The sequence below is a fragment of the Cydia fagiglandana genome, chromosome 24, assembly GCF_963556715.1.
Source record: "Cydia fagiglandana chromosome 24, ilCydFagi1.1, whole genome shotgun sequence".
Classification (NCBI taxonomy): Eukaryota; Metazoa; Arthropoda; class Insecta; order Lepidoptera; family Tortricidae; genus Cydia; species Cydia fagiglandana.
Genome location: NC_085955.1, coordinates 199,004 through 217,731, shown reverse-complemented (window position 1 = coordinate 217,731; position 18,728 = coordinate 199,004). Strand labels below are relative to the sequence as shown.

At 45.5% G+C, this 18,728-nt stretch overlaps 1 protein-coding gene and 1 non-coding gene across 2 annotated transcripts in view; both read left to right on the top strand.

Annotated features, from left to right (window-relative positions):
• Positions 1-130: 130 nt before the first annotated feature.
• On the top strand, positions 131-203 carry Trnad-auc (transfer RNA aspartic acid (anticodon AUC)). Its single transcript has one exon. It is a non-coding gene; the product is annotated as a tRNA-Asp (tRNA).
• A 963-nt stretch (positions 204-1,166) lies between these two features.
• The window catches only part of LOC134676565 (uncharacterized), a 42,685-nt gene continuing 25,123 nt past the window's right edge, over positions 1,167-18,728 (top strand). The window contains exons 1-15 of the mRNA XM_063534956.1: positions 1,167-1,280; positions 4,125-4,259; positions 5,285-5,375; positions 6,589-6,732; positions 7,086-7,213; positions 7,868-8,596; positions 9,335-9,530; positions 10,400-11,077; positions 11,519-16,187; positions 17,156-17,349; positions 17,430-17,537; positions 17,618-17,725; positions 17,991-18,098; positions 18,179-18,286; positions 18,555-18,662. Coding sequence (XP_063391026.1) covers positions 1,240-1,280; positions 4,125-4,259; positions 5,285-5,375; positions 6,589-6,732; positions 7,086-7,213; positions 7,868-8,596; positions 9,335-9,530; positions 10,400-11,077; positions 11,519-16,187; positions 17,156-17,349; positions 17,430-17,537; positions 17,618-17,725; positions 17,991-18,098; positions 18,179-18,286; positions 18,555-18,662 — 7,545 coding nt within the window. The 5' untranslated portion in view covers positions 1,167-1,239. The remainder of the gene's footprint in view (positions 1,281-4,124; positions 4,260-5,284; positions 5,376-6,588; positions 6,733-7,085; positions 7,214-7,867; positions 8,597-9,334; positions 9,531-10,399; positions 11,078-11,518; positions 16,188-17,155; positions 17,350-17,429; positions 17,538-17,617; positions 17,726-17,990; positions 18,099-18,178; positions 18,287-18,554; positions 18,663-18,728) is intronic.

Here is an 18,728-nt window from a genome sequence, read left to right as displayed (position 1 = left end):
CTAACTATGGGGTAGCATTGGGGTAACAAAACACTAAAAATCTAAAAATCATGTAGATTTTCTCAGCCTTCTGAAATGAAACGAAGCTTAAGCTTAGAATAAATTTAAATGTGGAAAAATTAGGGGTGAGGTCTTGGTGGCTCAGATGGCAGAGCGCTGGAGTATCGATCCAGAGGCCGTGAGTTCAAGTCTCACCCAAGACAGTAATTTTTCCTAAGTTTGTGGTTAGGCCAAGCGCGCACCACGACTTTTTGTCGCGCTATAATTTAGTCGTAGAAATGTAACGTATGTGTTTATATGGCAGTGCACGCATATGCGACAAAAAAATCGCAGCGATTTTAAAATTGTGATTTGTCACATTTTTCCGCGACTGCTCGCGACGCGATTGTCGCAAAGTGAATTGCAGCATACGGAGTTGTATGGCCCCGCGCGCACTGCGATAATAAAATCGCACCCCGGACCTCAGTCGGCATTTCGCTCTCTAAGCGTCAACATATCGGAACCTGCTTCTCCAATGGAGTTACAAGATGAGACGCTAGATGTTGACCGTTTAATTATAGAAATAGAAGGAGATTTATATCACCTTTGTGGTATAAATACTCAAAGTCATACAGCGATTGCATATTGTTTCACGACAAGCGACTGGTACGAAATCCAAGTCGAGAATGAACAAATCGTCGACTTTTCATCGCAGTGCGCGCAGTGAATTTTCTGCGATAAATTACAGCGCGATTCTAAAATCGTGTCGCAAAAATTAAAATCGTGGTGCGCGCTTAGCCTTAGAGTTATGATTTTTTTTTAATAGGTATTACATTTTTGTTATAATTATTTGACTAGAAAAACAGCTTGTATAGCTGGTCAAGCAAGTAGAAAAAGGCGTGAAGTTCAAGTTTTCTATGAGACGATAACCCTTCACGCCTACATTTTTTAAATTTGCCGCCTTTTTCTACTGTCGAGATTTGCTTGACCAACTATACATGTCACGAATCACACTGGCTCAAATTCTCTGCATGTGAGGCATGAAAAAAAAACAAATGCCAGCAGCGCTGTCAAAATGATTTGAAAATTGTACGTTGATCGTCGATGTTTGTGTTGTGCGTGCTTCTTATTGAATTACTTTGTTTATACTTTGTTATTTATGTTAAAACTAGTTTAAAGTTTCAAATAAAAGAGAGAGGAGTGTTGAACAATGCTTTAGTGGTCACTGTATAGTTTTTGTTTTATTGGTTCTTAAATAAAATGGACGGCTCAAAGTCAAGGAAGTCCGATGCTGCGGCGACGTAAGTGGTTTATCACATTATAACTTTTATCCGTGATATAAAACAATATCTGGGACATAAAAAAACTCAAAACGAGCGTTTTCCCAGAGATGAGGCTAGATCTAGACTAGCTAGATCGATTTTTCGCCCCCGAATTTCAAGCAAATTTCATCGATATCGTTAGAGCCGTTTCCGAGATCCCCGAAATATAAATATATATTTAAAATACAAGAATTGCTCGTTTAAAGGTATAAAATAGTCTCTATAAAATCTCTGTACCGGTAATTTAGTTGTCATATGAATCTTTTACCTTTACATATAGAATTTACGCTAGAAACAGAGCCCTGGTTTAAATTGGTAACCTTGCCCCACAGTAGTAGGCTAGTCTGTGGCCATGAGTAAGCCCATTCATAATTAAAAAAACAAATGTAGCTTGTGTTGTGGGTTGCCCGGTGTACTTCCATTTGGGCCAAATACCTCTCGCCTAGGGAATGCAATCCCGCATGAGGAACTCAATCCCGGTATTCCGCGGGATTGCCATTTGAAGTCCCGCGGGATCCCGGTATTTGCGGGATCCCGCAAGTTAGTATACAATTTTACGAATTAGTACTAAATATGAAGGTTGAAAACAAAAAGTAAACTAAAATTAGAAATAGTACATTTTGTATTAAAAGAATACGGTATAATGACAGTAATCAAGAATTTAAGAACGTGTGTAAAGGCTTAATTAACGCGATTGCGTAAGTCCTGTACCACTCGTGGCACACACAATGTTTTTCATCACACCTGTGAGGAAAAAAGAGGGAAAACAATAAAAAATCTGCCTAATTTCGGACGTACCTACATAAAAAAATTCCCTGGGTACAAATTTAAGATTTACGGACCGCGTCGCCTACGTAAAATAACACCTTTTACGAGCAAGTGTGATGAAATAAATAGACAAATTCGGGTAAAATGCTCTTCCGTGTCATTGCCCCTTTCCTCTGTAGATGCATTTAGGCTCCGTGAAGAATTTTCGCCAGTAGGCACGTGCCCGAGCCTGTGTTCCTTGTAGTAACACGTAAGAACCACGTCGCTCTTCGATCCCGCAAATCCCGCGGGATCCCGCTTAATTTACGAGCGGGATTAATCCCGCAAATTGCATGCGGGATCCCGGTATTTCGGGATCCTGGTATCCCGGTATTGCATTCCCTACTCTCGCCTGATTTCACTTCCCAACAAACTTATTGCAGTAGTTTCATTTCCCAAATGAATCTTTAGCAAATTTAGATAAAAGATAATGCTAAAAGATTTTTATTTGTGACATTCACAAAACATGTACAAACATGTACAGACAACAACAGCAAGGAAATAAGAAATTAATGAGTGTGCATCACGAAATGGACCCAACTCATTTACACTTCACATTTAATATATTTGGTCAAAATATCATTTAGAAAGAATTTACTTTGTCAAATTTGCTTAAGACAAAAATTTATTTACCAAATGTTTATTTATTGGCTACTAATTATATAAGTTTTCAAGAGCCTGGCGGTTTCCTGGGAGGCTAGGGGAATAGTCGTCGGTGACAGAAGGCTATCAAATCTTCGTTTCGCCGACGACATTGTTCTCTTTGCCCCTTCTGCAGCAGAACTACAGCAAATGCTCCAAGATCTGAGCAACGCAAGCCTTCAGGTTGGACTTCAAATGAACCGCGCAAAGACTCAAGTGATGACCAATAGCAAGGAACGTAGTAGTGTCGAGGTGGACGGGCAGATCATACACTATGTTGACGAGTACATCTACTTGGGCCAGCTAGTCTCTTTCAGTAACAGGCAAGACAAGGAAGTTGAGCGCCGTGTTCAAAATGCCTGGAAGAGCTACTGGTCCATGAAGGAGCTGATGAAGGGCGACCTTCCTATGTCACTGAAGCGCAAACTCGTTGACATGTGTATTCTGCCTGTTCTAACCTACGGCGCTCAAACTTGGTCACTCACAGAGATTCAGAAGTCCAAACTGAAGGTTTGCCAACGCGCCATGGAGCGCAGTATTCTAGGTGTCAAACTAACTGATCGCATAAGAAACACCACGCTGCGCTTCAAAACCCGCATTGCTGACGTAGGCGAAAAAACCGCTAGGCTCAAATGGGACTGGGCCGGTCACGTCTACCGTATGCATCCGGAGAGGTGGGCTAGCTTAGCCACCAAGTGGATGCCGGTAGAGGGACGTGGCCGCGGTAGGCCCAAACGGAGATGGCGAGATGACCTGGACAGCTTCCTGAACAACTGGCCGGAGGAAGCACCAAATCGGGAGTCGTGGAAATTAAGGGGAGAGGCCTTTGCCCAGCAGTGGGACACTCAAATCGGCTATTAAAAAAAAAAAAAAACTAATTATATTCCAAAAAAAATGTTGGATCAAATTTTCACTTCGCAAATTTGGCAAATAGGCTCTCTCTCTCTCTCTCTCTCTCTCTCTCTCTCTCTCTCTCTCTATTTAGCCTTTTTCTACCCTTTGGGTGTAGGCCTCCTTCATTTTACGCCATTTATCACGGTCTTGTGCAACCTGGAGCCGCTTCTTCAAGCAAATAGGCATCTCTATTAAATTTTATACCTAAATTTAAAATTCATACTTTATTTCTACTCTGAATCAGGAGCTTTTTCCATTTTAATCGAGAAAAAATGTCCCCAATTATTGGATCAATTTAGATACATTTTCAACTTCTAAGACCATAACATATCAGATGACTGCCCAAACACAAAAAAATGCCCATACCAGGATTTGAACCTGGAACCTTCTGCTTCACGGGCAGGATCACTACTGCAAAGACTAAGGAGGCTGTTATCAAGATGTCTCGAGAAGATTTAAGTATACAACTATTTATTGCAGGAGAAAACGTCGCTCGTCGATCCTAAAGAGCCAGCGGAACGTGCGCGCGCCGCTGTCTGAACTAGAGTTCAACGTGGCTACCCCCGACCAGGCCAAGAGCCGCCGTGTGAGCTTCAGCCGCCGCACCGGCGTGGCGTGAGTACACTACTGTTACAGGCGACAATGAGCCGCTGTCTGAGCTGTGGCCACCCCCGGCCAGGCCAAGAGCCGCCGTATGAGCTTCAGCCGCCGCACCGGCGTGGCGTGAGTACACTACTGTTACAGGCGACAGTGAGCCGCTGCCTGAGCTGTGGCCGCCCCCGGCCAGGCCAAGAGCCGCCGTGTGAGCTTCAGCCGCCGCACTGGCGTGGCATGAGTACACTACTGTTACAGGCGACAGTGAGCCGCTGTCTGAGCTGTGGCCACCCCCGGCCAGGCCAAGAGCCGCCGTGTGAGCTTCAGCCGCCGCACCGGCGTGGCGTGAGTACCCTACTGTTACAGACAATGAGCCGCTGTCTGAGCTGTGGCCACCCCCGGCCAGGCCAAGAGCCGCCGTGTGAGCTTCAGCCGCCGCAACGGCGTGGCGTGAGTACCATACTGTTACAGACAATGAGCCGCTGTCTGAGCTGTGGCCACCCCCGGCCAGGCCAAGAGCCGCCGTGTGAGCTTCAGCCGCCGCACCGGCGTGGCGTGAGTACACTACTGTTACACACGTTTTGCACAAAAGATCCCCATGTTTCAAAGTGTATTTGTCAAATCTAGCCTTTAACACAGAATAAATAATAGTAGGTACTAGGTACAGAAGACTCACTCTCTAACAAAACGCGTCTGTCACGATCAGCGCAGATATGGCCGCTAGGTGGCGACAGCGTCACGTGCGGCTTATGGCAAACTCCAAAATTGGGGTCGGACCGATGTACTTTTAGCTACCTATAGCAACGCGACGAAATCGCGGAGTGAGCCACGCCTGCCTTTAATAACATGACAATACGTAATTTTTCGCAGCGTAGGACGTCCACGCACAAGATGGACCGACGACCTTGTTAAGGCCGCCGGAAGACGCTGGATGTGGGTCGCTTCCAACCGGCACGTATGGAGGTCCAAGGGGGAGACCTATGTTCAGCAGTGGACGTCTTATGGCTGAGATGATGATGATGATGACGTAATTTGTCTGGTTGTAGAGAGTTCGAGATCAGCGAAGCGACGACCGCGTGGAAGAATGTGTACGAGGAGCACAACAAGTCGCTGGAGTCGTCGGCCAACGAGTCCGGCGTAAAGGTAAATACTGTCATGGTTCAACATTCAACAACATGGTGTCATGGGCAAATAGTCTCATGGTTCCTCTACACGATGGGCCAACGCGGGCTATTCCAAGGGACGCTGCCATGCGGATAAACGCCTCCACTAACACTAACGCATAAATGCCTCCCTTTGAGTGTGGCCGGCGTTGGCCCATCGTGTAGAGGAGCCATCATATACTCCTACTACCAATTCCACTTCCACCATCACTCTCACCCCACTAGTAATCCGTCTAATGGCCTGTTTAGATTCGCGGCTCATGGCGCCGCGAGCGCGTAAGTGTACGGTGAGTAGGCACATGACGTGATGAGTATTAGGGTCAACACGCCATGTGACATTTAAGAAATAGAAAATATATTTTATTAATATGAACAATAATTCTAATTACATTTATGTAAAGGTCACCTAAATGCCACTCACGTAGACCACTAGTATATAAGCCCGATTTTACTTAATAAATATGTTCAGTATTCAGCAGACTTTCTTAGTATTAATTACTACCCGAACGCCCCACATTTCATGGCGACCCTGCCAGTCGGGCTGCTCGAGGCAGCCCCGGCTTAGAAGCCCGTCGAGCTAATGATTACACTCTCGCCTCGTAGCTCGGCTCGTGGCTCGTAAGCTCATCGAGCTAATATATTTTAAACATTAACGGAACGGCATAAGGTTTATAACCGAATGACAAGCCGAACGCGAGTGTAAACGCAAGCGCGTGTCCTACGCGAGCCCTTTTGGCTCGTACCTAAAAAACCGCTCCTCCACGCGAGCCGAGCCGCGAGACGAGCCACGAAGCCCACTGCTTACACTCGCGTCTCGTGGCGCTCACGGCTCGGCTCGTGGCTCGCGCGAATGTAAACCTCTTGTAACAAGCCCACTTACTCGCATTGCACTAGCACTCCCACTCACGGCCCACAAGAAACTCAAGCCCGCTTTATTGCATTTCATGTCTAAGTACAAGTTTTAAGAGATGGAATTTCGTATCATGGTCAAAATCGGATTTTGCACACTGTTTTCAAGCGGCAAAATACGGCAAGCTTAATAGAATTGCTAGGAAGAAATATTTATTTGACCGCCAAAAATATCAACTGGCGAGCGCGCGGCGGCTACAGCCCAATCGCTACAGCGTTCAAAGGGATTTGTCTTGTATTTGTATATTTTGTACTAAAGATTGTTGTACATATTGCAGGCGCCGCCGCGACGCGTGGGGCACCTCGGCGCGCGCGCGTCGCAGTTTGAGGACGATGAGGCCGACGTCATCGACGCCACGGAGCCCCAGGCCCCGCCCACTGCACAACTGGACGAACTGCCCACCAACACTAACACTATACAGGTAACACCTCACGAAGCACCTCGTGTGAGGCACTCACGAGGCAGATGTTATACCACGGAGCCCCAGGCCCCGCCCACAACTGGATAAACTGCCCACTAACACTATACAGGTAACACCTCACGAGGCACCTCGTGTGAGGCACTCACGAGGCAGATGATACAACACCGAGCCCCAGGCCCCGCCCACTGCACAACTGGACGAACTGCCCACCAACACCAATACTATACAGGTAACACCTCACGAGGCCCCTCTGGCCCCTTGTGTGAGGCACTCACGAGGCAGATCTTACACTACCGAACCCCAGGCCCCGCCCCCAACTGGATGAACTGCCCACCAACACTAACACTGTACAGGCTTGGTACAGGTATTATTTTAATTACAATCATCTCAGCCGAAAGACGTCCACTGAAGGACAAAGAAGATCTATAATCATCATCATCAGCCCGTTTCAGTCCACTGCTGGACATAGGTCTCTCCCAAGGTACGCCACGTGGCCCGGTCTGCCGCTTTATGCATCCGTGTTAAATGTGAATGAAAGGATCTTAGATGTAGTGCTGACGAGTAAGGAGTTGAGAAGTGCGGTGTCTGTGCGTTCTGCCGACACACATGAGGTGCTAACAAAAATCGACCCTCACCATCCACCTATCATAGTCGAGCTTAGCTATATCTTTGCTATTAGTAAAGTTGTTCTGGAGCCTTCTAATATCGGAGACCACAATGATTGGAATTTTGGCAAGGGGGATTACCTAAAGCTATATTACGAAATCAGGGATAAAGACTGGGAATTATTATATAAAATCCGTCAAACCGACGATGCGGTAAAGTACTTCAATGATTCCCTTTATGAGATTTTTAACAAGTGCTTTCCACAAAAAAGTAGAAGGCGAGGAAGGAGTCGAGCATATCCTGTGTTTTTCACAAATACTATAATCCGCGACATCGAATTAAAATCGCATCTTCACCGTCAGTGGAAGCAATCTGGAGACCGGTTAGTGTACGAGCGTTTTAGTCTTCTCCGTACCAAAATAAAAACCGGCATAGCTGATGCGCATACCAGTTATATGAGACAGATATCTGAAAAGCTATCCTGCAAGCCAGCGCAGTTTTGGTCTTACGTGAACTCTCTTCGTTGTAGAGGTGGCGTGGAGCCAAAAGTAACCCGCGGAGATATAGAGCACTCAGGCGCTGCTGCTGCGACTGCGTTTGCAGATCACTTCAGCTCTGTGTTTTTGCCGGACGAGCCAGCTCTGGATCCCCAAGTGGCCAGCGCCAGCTTGCCGGCCGATGCTAGGCACGTGGACGTTAAATGTCTTACTTCGACAGATATAAGAAACGCTGTGAAAAAGTTAAAGTCTAGTGCCGCACCTGGACCTGACGCGATACCGGCGTTTCTAATCAAGGCCTGCATTGATGACTTAGTCGCTCCGATTAAGTTTATGTTCAACCTTCTCCTGGATTCTGGAGTCTACCCTGCGGTATGGAAAAGATCTAGGGTAACACCTATTCCTAAAGCGGGCTCGAAACTAAAAGTGGAGAACTACCGTCCAATTGCCATCTTAAGCGTCTTAGCTAAAATTTTCGAGTCAGCTATTCAAGGAAGACTGCTCCCACAATGTCTGGCTCATATTACCGATGCGCAACACGCGTTCTTACCCAAAAGATCTGTGGCAACTAATTTGCTAACCTTAACCCAGATCTTGTCGCGCGAGCTAGATAGGAAGGCTCAAGTCGACGTCGTCTACCTAGACTTCCAAAAAGCCTTCGACCGCGTAGACAATGACATTCTTCTTATGAAGTTAGGCGCAATGGGCTTTGCTCCAAGGTTGCTTAAGTTGTTTGCGAGCTATCTCTCCGGTCGAACTCAGTACGTGAAGTACGGACCCTATATATCTGAGAATTACGGCACGCGTTCCGGCATTAGTCAGGGGTCTAACTTGGGACCATTCCTCTTTGTACTGCTCATAAATGACTTACCATTAGAAGTGCATAATTCCACATTACTGTTATTCGCGGACGACCTAAAGCTAATTAAATCGGTCGAGAGCCGGAAGGATTGTCAGGAATTACAAATAGATGTCGATGCGGTGTACCGTTGGAGCCTCAAAAACAAATTATATTTTAACTCTAGTAAGTGTGAGGTGATGACCTTTTCGCGATCGCAGGGGCCTATGGAGTATGAGTATGCAATCGGTGATGCTTGTATAGCACGTTCGGCCCGCGTCCGTGATCTAGGTGTGCTTTTCGATCCTGCACTCTCATTTCGAGATCATGTTCAGGCAGTGACGGATGCGGCTTACAAGAGGCTGGGATTCGTTTTGCGTAATTCTGGGTCCCTGAGCGTATACGCCACTCGCGTGCTCTATGCTGCACTCGTCCGGACCGTACTGGAGACGAATTCTGTAGTCTGGAGTCCGCATGAGAATAAATATATTCTCATGTTAGAACAGGTCCAGAAAATGTATCTAAGGGCTTTGTATAAGAGGCTATACGGCTATTATCCGTACATGTACCCTACCTTATTCTTGCAGGGTCAACTCGGGTATGACTCCTTACAGTTACGAAGGTCGCTCTCATTAGCCAAATTTATATTGGCAATCTTTAGGAATAAAATCGACAGTATAAAACTTGTCGAAGTCTGCGTGCGCCTGTTCGTACCTAACCAATACACCCGCGCGCGCCGGCACCCGCTGCTGGCGGGGGGCTCCGCGCGCACGCAGGCGCACGCGCAGGCGCCGGTCGCGCGCGCGCACGCGCTGCTCAACTCCCTGCTCGAGGCACAGCCGCAGTGCGATTTATTTGTGAGTGCGATGGGGCGAGTGACGATGGAATGCAAGAGGATGTTAGAAAGAGAGATGCCTAAGAGTACCATACCATAATTAATACAAGTGTCTGAGCTGTATATTGTATTGTTATAAATAATGTTAAAAGTGCTTTATCTTGTTAATGTGTTCCAATTTGTGCCGCTTTGGCATTAGCTGTAAGGTGCAATTTGTTATTTGAAATAATAAATAAATAAATAAATAAATCCAGTCGCTGCCGGCCCTCCTGTGCAAGTCATCTCGCCGTCTGGCCAGAGCGCGTCCCACGCTACGTCGGCCCAGACGCGGTCTCCACTCCAGAACGCGCTTACTCTAGCGATTATCGGTCCTGCGACATATGTGGCCACCCCGTTGCCATTTCAACGTACTAACTTTCAAAGCTATGTCGGTCACCTTGGTTCTCTGGCGGATCACTTGGTTTAATATGACCTGTAATGTAGTATACTAAAGAAAAAGTGATCAAGACCCAAGTCCTGCAAGCTCATATATGGTCCAGCTTTTAGGGTTCCGTGCCCAAAGGGTAAAACGGGACCCTATTACTAAGACTCCGCTGTCCGTCCGTCCGTCCGTCTGTCACCAGGCTGTATCTCACAAACCGTGATAGCTAGACAGTTGAAATTTTCACAGATGATGTATTGCTGTTGCCGCTATAACAACAAATACTAAAAAGTACGGAACCCTCGGTGGGCGACTCCGACTCGCACTTGTCCGGTTTTTTTTAATGATATAGGAAGCAAACGAGCAGACAGATCGCCAGATAGTAAAATATTTGTCATACGCATAACACTAAGACATATTTAATTTGTATAAATATGACGCGTTGTATAAACATATTTAATTTATTCCAGCTCTTTCGCCTAGAATCGAACCCGGGGCACCGCGAGGTCACGGACAACCTCGCTGTGGACTTCTCCGCCGTGGCGCCGCTCGCCGACGACCTGGAGGCGCTGCGCCGGGACCTGGAGCGCGAGCCCCAGCGCGCCAACATCTCAGAAATCAGCATCGACTTAGACTTCAACGCTACACACTTCAGCCTCAAAGCTGATGAAGATGACATGTCCATTACCGACACTATCCGCAGCCCAGCAGTCGCTGCGACTAAAAAGCAAGTCGAAGATTGGACGGTTGATAAAGAGAATATAGTTATCAATCCGTACATAGCGCCTCCGCCAGCAGAATTCCCTTGCGAGGATGATATATTAGTGTTTGATGGCAAAAAGTGCAAATTTCAATCGAAATTGGACATTAGTGATGCGCCTTTAGAGTCTGTGGGAGAGAATATTTCTCCGAAGACAGTGGTTGGTGATATGACACAAGCTATACCCGTGCGTTTACAAGCAAATATACAAGATAAGAGTGTCCTCAATACAGCGCGGGGACGGACCGTAGTGTTTGGCGATGATGGGGACATGTCGGTAACTCAGGGTGTTGCTAATAATATTATAGCTGCAAAAGCTGTACATGAGGATAAAGAGAATCAGAGAACTATGTATTTCAATGATTTGCCTGACATGTCAGTTACACAAGTAAGTGTTGAAACTTTTTTTTACAGTTAATTGACTACTAGAAACAGGTGAGGCGAAAATGAAAAGAAAATAACCACCTTTTTTCTAAAAATTCAATTCTTTCTCCATTGGCCTTTGCATCTATGTATTGCAGAGAATTTATGGTGTAACATACATTACACCATAAATTTATAATAAGTCATTAGTCATTATTCTTTCTATAATAATTAAAATTGTATTTTTTTTAATTTAATGCGTGTTAATTATAATAATTATGTGTTCCACCTAGCCGAGTTTCTAGCCGGTCCCATATTGGGATACCCTCCTTCAATTTAGGAGGTATTTAAATCTTCTCAGGCAGAGGTGTAGGGTTAGAGCCGGTGTACTTTTATTTGACGTTCAAAAGTGGAGCCTACTTGAAAAAAAAAAAGTTTATTTATTATCCTTCTAATATTTTTACAGGCTCTACCAGCGGACATCATTCAAAACGAACCCCAGCTCAAAACCATCTTATACGAAGATGACGCACATATATCCATGACCGAAGCTGTGCCAGCTCGCGTCCTCGCAGGGCCTGAAAACCTTACTCTAGAAGCAAACTTAGAAAATAAAAGACCTATTGTCTATGAAAACGCCGATGTGTCCATGACTCTCGAGGTTTCGGGAGTTATACAAGAAGTAAAAGGCAGTGAAGATCGGAGAAAAACTATTGTTTTTGGCAATGATGATGGTAATGTTTCCGTAACTGGCGTACTGCCAGCTAATATAATTGATGAAGTAAAAATTCAACCTAACATGGAACAAAGAAAAGCTATAGGTTTTGCCGATGAAGATGGACATGTCTCTATGACTGGAGTTTTACCGGCAAATATAATTGATGAAGCTAAATTAGTTCCACCACCAAATACGGAACAAAGAAAAATTATTGTCTATGGAAATGATAATGGTAATTTGTCTGTAACTGGCGTTTTGCCAACTAAGATAATCAATGAAACGAAATTAACACAACTTAATACAGACCGCAGAAGGACAGTAGTTTTTGGAAATGATGATGGAAACCTGTCAATGACTGGTGTAGCACCAGTGAATATACTTGATGGAGCCAAAGTTACTCAAGAACCTCATACTGACCGAAGAAAAACCATTGTATATAATAATGCTGAGGGAAATGTGTCCATGACTGGGGTTCTACCAGTCAATATTATTGATGAAGCAAAAGTACAACAGGCAATTGAACGCAGAAAGACCATAGTTTACGATAATGATGACGGAAATGTTTCTATAACTAGTGTTTTACCAGCCAATATTATTGATGCACCAAAAGCAATTCAACAAAGCATGGATAGCAAAAAAACTGTTGTTTTTGGAAATGATGATGGAAATCTATCTATGACTGGTATAGCACCAATTAATAAACTTGATGGAGCAAAAGATCCTAATGCAGAGCGTAGAAAAACCATAGTTTATGAAAATGATGGGGGTAATATCTCAATGACTGGAGTAGTACCTGCCAATATACTTAACGGAGCAAAAGAAACTCAAGAAATGAATACAGATCGTCGAAAAACCATAGTTTATAATAATGATGACGGAAATATTTCTATCACTGGGGTAGTGCCCGTAAACATATTTGATGTAGCAAAGGAAACCCAAGAACCTAATGCAGATCGCAGAAAAACAATTGTTTATGATAATGATGAGGGTAATATTTCTGTAACTGGAGTAGTCCCAGTCAATATACTTGATGAAGCAAAACAACTTCCTACAGATTGTAGAAAAACTATGGGGTATGGTTTAGATGATGATAATGTGGCTAAGACTGATGTCTCAACTAATGATGATGGCGCAAACAAGCAACCTCTAGATGCAATACGCAGAATAACAGTCGTTTATGACAGAGACAACGGAAATTTATGCAAGACTGGTGTCGCGGCGATTAATATACTTGATGAAGCAAATAAGCAAACAGAACATAAAACGGTATATATGACTGATAATGGAAATTTGCCTCTGAGTGCAGCAGCATCAGAGCTACTTGAGGATGCCAATGAACGCAGAAAAACTGTTTTTGGTGATGATGATAACAATGTGTCTGTAACTGGAATAATACCGGCTAATATTATTCAAGACGAAGCTAAATTGATCCAGTCTCTAAATGAAGAACGCAGAAAAACTATCGCCTATGGGAATGAAGATGCAAACGTATCTGCGACTGGAGACACACCAGAGAATATAATAGATAAGGAAAGTGATAAAAAACAGCCTGAAACCAGTCGTAAAAGCGGTTATGGCGTTGAAGATAAAAGTAAGTCTGTAATAGAAATTCTGCTTGCCAATATGCTTGACCAAGAAGATGGAGTTAAAATTACTCATGAAGTTCATGAAGATGATGGTACAAATATGTCAATTACAGGAGATATTCCCAATATTATTGATGAAGCAAAATCTACGCGTGCTCCAAATGAACGCAGAATAACTATCGTTTACGAAGATAGTGATGTTTCAATGAGAAGTTTCAAAGAGAGAAAGACACACACAAGTATTATATGTGAAAATACTGAAACTCAACAGAATGAACTCGAGGTTTTTGATGAAAAGGATGAACAGGTTGAAATGATAGAGGCATTTATAATACCAAAACTAATAGAATCTGATGAAGGTGATGTTTCTATGACACAAGCTGATGGACCGCAGTCGCCAAAGAATCTTCGTTCAGCTACATTTAATAAGTCATTGGCTAATCAGGATATAACATCACTCAACAAATCTTTGGCCGGCCAAATTAATTTCACCATAGATAACACTTTAGCTGACCAAACATTTGATAAATCGGTCGACACAACACAAACTTTCAACAAATCTTTGGCTGATCCGGTCCTTTCCACCGCGTTCAATAAGAAATCAGCTGACGTAACAACCGCAGAAAAATCGCAGGTCGATCCACATTCAGCCACATTTAACAAATCTTTGGCCAACCAGGAGTTAGCCACAACCAAATCATTGGCTGGCCAAGAACCAGCCACATTGAACAAGTCTGTGGCTGGGCAGGAATCCACAGTCAATAAAACTTTAACTGTTCCTTCAAAGTCAATGAATAAAATTCTAACCAGCAACGTTTTAGTCTACGGCGCCACAACCGAGCGTAAAGCCAAGGTTAGTGATAATTCATACATGGACGGGTTGAATTTAGCGGATAACCAATCTCAAGAATCCACAAACGCCTCACTGGCTCTATCTAAGAGCTCCGCTGAGCAGTTGGCCAGGTCTCGGATAGAAGCAGTAATGACACCACCAAAAGGATCTGTCCTCGATGTATTACTTGATATGTCGCAGGCTTCAGGAGAAGATACGTGGAATAAACCACAAAGTACTACTGTAACTGAATCTGTCAGTAGTATAACTGTGACTGCAACCGAAAGTACCACTGTAACTGAACCTGTCAGCAATATAACTGTGACTGCGACCGATACTGTCTTTACTTCCGATAGCGACGTCCTGGTCAAGGACGATGTACCAGATGAACCAGCGTTGGAAGTCACCCAACCTTTAGCCATAGAATACAAGAAGCAAAAGCATGGTATAGTTTGTAACCTTCAAAAGAAACTCAGCGAGCTAAAAAACATGCTCCATGTCAGACAGAAATCTCCCAAAAAAATAAAAAATAAAAGTGAATATCAGGATCTGACGCATATCACTCCAAATTTGGATACACCCAAAACTACTGATAGTTTCGAAAAGAAAAAATTGCCAAAGCCGTCTTTAAAGTCTAGAGGATCAAATTTGGATACTCCTAAAATTAATGAGAGTTTTGAAAAGAGTAAATTGCTAAAGCCTTCTTTAAATTCTAGAACTTCAAATTTGGATTCTCCTAAAATTAATGAGAGTTATGAAAAGAGTAAAGTGCCAAAGCCTTCTTTAAATTCTAGAAGTTCAAATTTGGATACTCTGAAAATTAATGAGAGTTTTGAAAAAAGTAAAATGCTAAAGCCTTCTTTAAAGCTTAAAGCCTTAAAATCTCCAAGTTCTCCGAATAAGGATGTTCAAGAAAAAAACAAGTCAATGAGTATTGATTTGCTTTCCGAAATGTTTATATATGACGAGGAAGAATCTGTGTTAGATAATCAGATACAGGTGGATTTGACTTCTATTGAAGATGAGGAACAACCAAACACAAATAGATGCCAAGCGAATGATACTAAAGCAATTTTAGATGCTTTGTCCGACTTTACTGATACAAGACGCTCGGGAGACTTTGAAGCCGCTCATAACCAAAATAATACTAAACGCAGCTCCGCTCCGGATAGAAAATCCATGGTCATATCAAGAGAAGACCTGCTTCGAGGGATCTCCATGGCCCAAGCGCTCATGAAAACGGAAATGGCACAGACGGAGATGGAATTAGATGCGACCGAAGGCAGTTCAGATGAACAGGAGCCTAGTCCACCGCGCCTTAGTGGAGAGGTCGTCAAAACTCTACGTTTCGATGACGATGATTCTATTCTAGAGCCTAAACTCCTTCAAAAACCTGTATCAACTGATTGTCCCTCTGTCCGAACTTCCACAGTCATACCGACATACGAAATCAGCGATCCGGTGAAAGAGCTTATGAAGGAACTTATAAAACCGCTGGCGGATGTGGAGCAACCCCCACTGAGCCGGCCTTGTCAAAGCTCCCAAGCGAACCATTTAGATTCCAGCCAGATCGATTTAATTTCTACCAAACCTATCATATCTCCTCGCTCCTGTTTAAGAAAGAGTGAAAAAGAGGTCGCTCACTCAGAAACGCATGTGGTGTCACCACAGAGAGAACCGGCACCTGTAATAGTCTTCGATCCGTCCAATCCGCTGAACAATGTTCTTATTCCACCGGTGGATCAAGCGGTGGTCCACAAGTATAATCCGATCCAGCCGGCACCTAGCATCAGTTCAAGCATCAGCTTTGAGAGTCAGTGTTGCCAGACAGAGGCCCCGGGGCCGAGGAACATGGAGGTGGGCATGGCGCTGGTGAGGCCCACGGTGGACCGCGGAGTGGCTCCCAGCGCGCTGCTGGGAGGCGGCTTGGTGGATCGAGGAGTCGCCACTGACCCTGCTGTTAAAAACTGTGAAGTTAATACGTCTATAGTTATGAAAGGTAATTACATTTTTATTTCTCATGCTCTGAAAGAGGGTCATTGTTGTTCTAAAAGGTGTGCAGTAAATGATACGTTTCTGCACTAGAGCATTTTAGGTACCAAGTACGATTTATTTTACGATAAGCAATTGAAATTTGGTTATAAATGGATTTGTTATACAATTTCCATTCTGATATTTGACTCCTCATTCCATAAATAATGACGATACTTTTGCCTAAATTGTTAATTGAATGTCTTAAAAAAACACATGTATTTTACTTTGTATTCGAAATGAAAAGTAGAGTGTTTAACTCGGGTGAAAGGCATCATTTAGCCTCGGACTATTGGCGGCTAAACTACCTCGGCAGAAATGAGTGCCCTTCATTCCCTGGTAACAATCTACTATTGTTTTACTCATTTAGACGGTGCGAGAACTCGCATGCGCGGTTCGTTGCATAGTTTAGTATTCGCATCATTACGTACGCAATTATTTGATAAAAGAAATAGACTAGGACTGAAGAAAGGCCAGGTCAAGAGTACCCTAGACCGGCGTGCGTGTATGAGGAATGTTATGAAAGTGAAGGAAGCGAAAGAGGTATGCCAGGAAGGATCGTAGCAAGTGGAAATCCGTGGTCTTTACCTACCCATCCGGGAAATAGGCGTCATTGTATGTATATAGTTCGTTTTTTAGCGTTAGAAATAAGGTAAACAATCTTGATGTGTCTTTTAATTGAAAAACACATTTTAAAAATAAGTTAGGGCAAATATGTAACAATTATGAATCGAATACGATCATTTATATTCTTCTGCTTTCATAAGTAATAGTGAATGATTTTTAAAACGCGTTTTTTAATTAAAAGACATGTCAAGATCGCTTACCTTCTTTCAAGTTCTTTCTAATGCTAAAAACAACGAACTATAGAAATAGACTATGACCGTACAAACTTGGCAGTAATATTTTGTTACAATAACTAATTTCTATTTCAAGGCAACCGCGAGCTCCTAGCTGACAGCTCTTCCCTCACACTAGTGGACGACGCCCTGCCCCGGTCGCCTGTCCGCGTCATCTTCAAGCTGGACGAGCCGTACTCGTCGGTCATGCTCGACTCGGACCTGACGTCCGTGCACGACTCGTCCGAGCCCGGCCGGAAGAGGGGACGTGTCGCGGCTCAAGGCCCGGAGGTAAGAGACTCGCTGTCGGCTATACACGACTAACACTAGTGGTCGCCCTGCCCCGGTCGCCTGTCCGCGTCATCTTCAAGCTGGACGAGCCGTACTCGTCGGTCATGCTCGACTCGGACCTGACGTCCGTGCACGACTCGTCCGAGCCCGGCCGGAAGAGGGGACGTGTCGCGGCTCAAGGCCCGGAGGTAAGAGACTCGCTGTCGGCTATACACGACTAACACTAGTGGTCGCCCTGCCCCGGTCGCCTGTCCGCGTCATCTCCAAGCTGGACGAGCCGTACTCGTCGGTCATGCTCGACTCGGACCTGACGTCCGTGCACCACTCGTCCGAGCCCGGCCGGAAGAGGGGACATGTCGCGGCTCAAGGCCCGGAGGTAAGAGACTCGCTCTCTATACACGACTAACACTAGTGGTCGCCCTGCCCCGGTCGCCTGTCCGCGTCATCTTCAAGCTGGACGAGCCGTACTCGTCGGTCATGCTCGACTCGGACCTGACGTCCGTGCACGACTAGTCCGAGCCCGGCCGGAAGAGGGGACGTGTCGCGGCTCAAGGCCCGGAGGTAAGAGACTCGCTGTCGGCTATACACGACTAACACTAGTGGTCGCCCTGCCCCGGTCGCCTGTCCGCGTCATCTCCAAGCTGGACGAGCCGTACTCGTCGGTCATGCTCGACTCGGACCTGACGTCCGTGCACGACTCGTCCGAGCCCGGCCGGAAGAGGGGACGTGTCGCGGCTCAAGGCCCGGAGGTAAGAGACTCGCTGTCGGCTATACACGACTAACACTAGTGGTCGCCCTGCCCCGGTCGCCTGTCCGCGTCATCTCCAAGCTGGACGAGCCGTACTCGTCGGTCATGCTCGACTCGGACCTGACGTCCGTGCACCACTCGTCCGAGCCCGGCCGGAAGAGGGGACATGTCGCGGCTCAAGGCCCGGAGGTAAGATACTCGCTGTCGGCTATACATGACTAACACTAGTGGTCGCCCTGCCCCGGTCGCCTGTCCGCGTCATCTTCAAGCTGGACGAGCTGTACTCGTCGGTCATGCTCGACTCGGACCTGACGTCCGTGCACGACTAGTCCGAGCCCGGCCGGAAGAGGGGACGTGTCGCGGCTCAAGGCCCGGAGGTAAGATACTCGCTGTCGGCTATACACCACTAACACTAGTGGTCGCCCTGCCCCGGTCGCCTGTCCGCGTCATCTTCAAGCTGGACGAGCCGTACTCGTCGGTCATGCTCGACTCGGACCTGACGTCCGTGCACGACTCGTCCGAGCCCGGCCGGAAGAGGGGACATGTCGCGGCTCGAGGCCCGGAGGTATGATACCATAGAGCAGCGGTCGGCAACCTTTTAGCAGCCAAGGGCCACATAGTAGTTAACGGA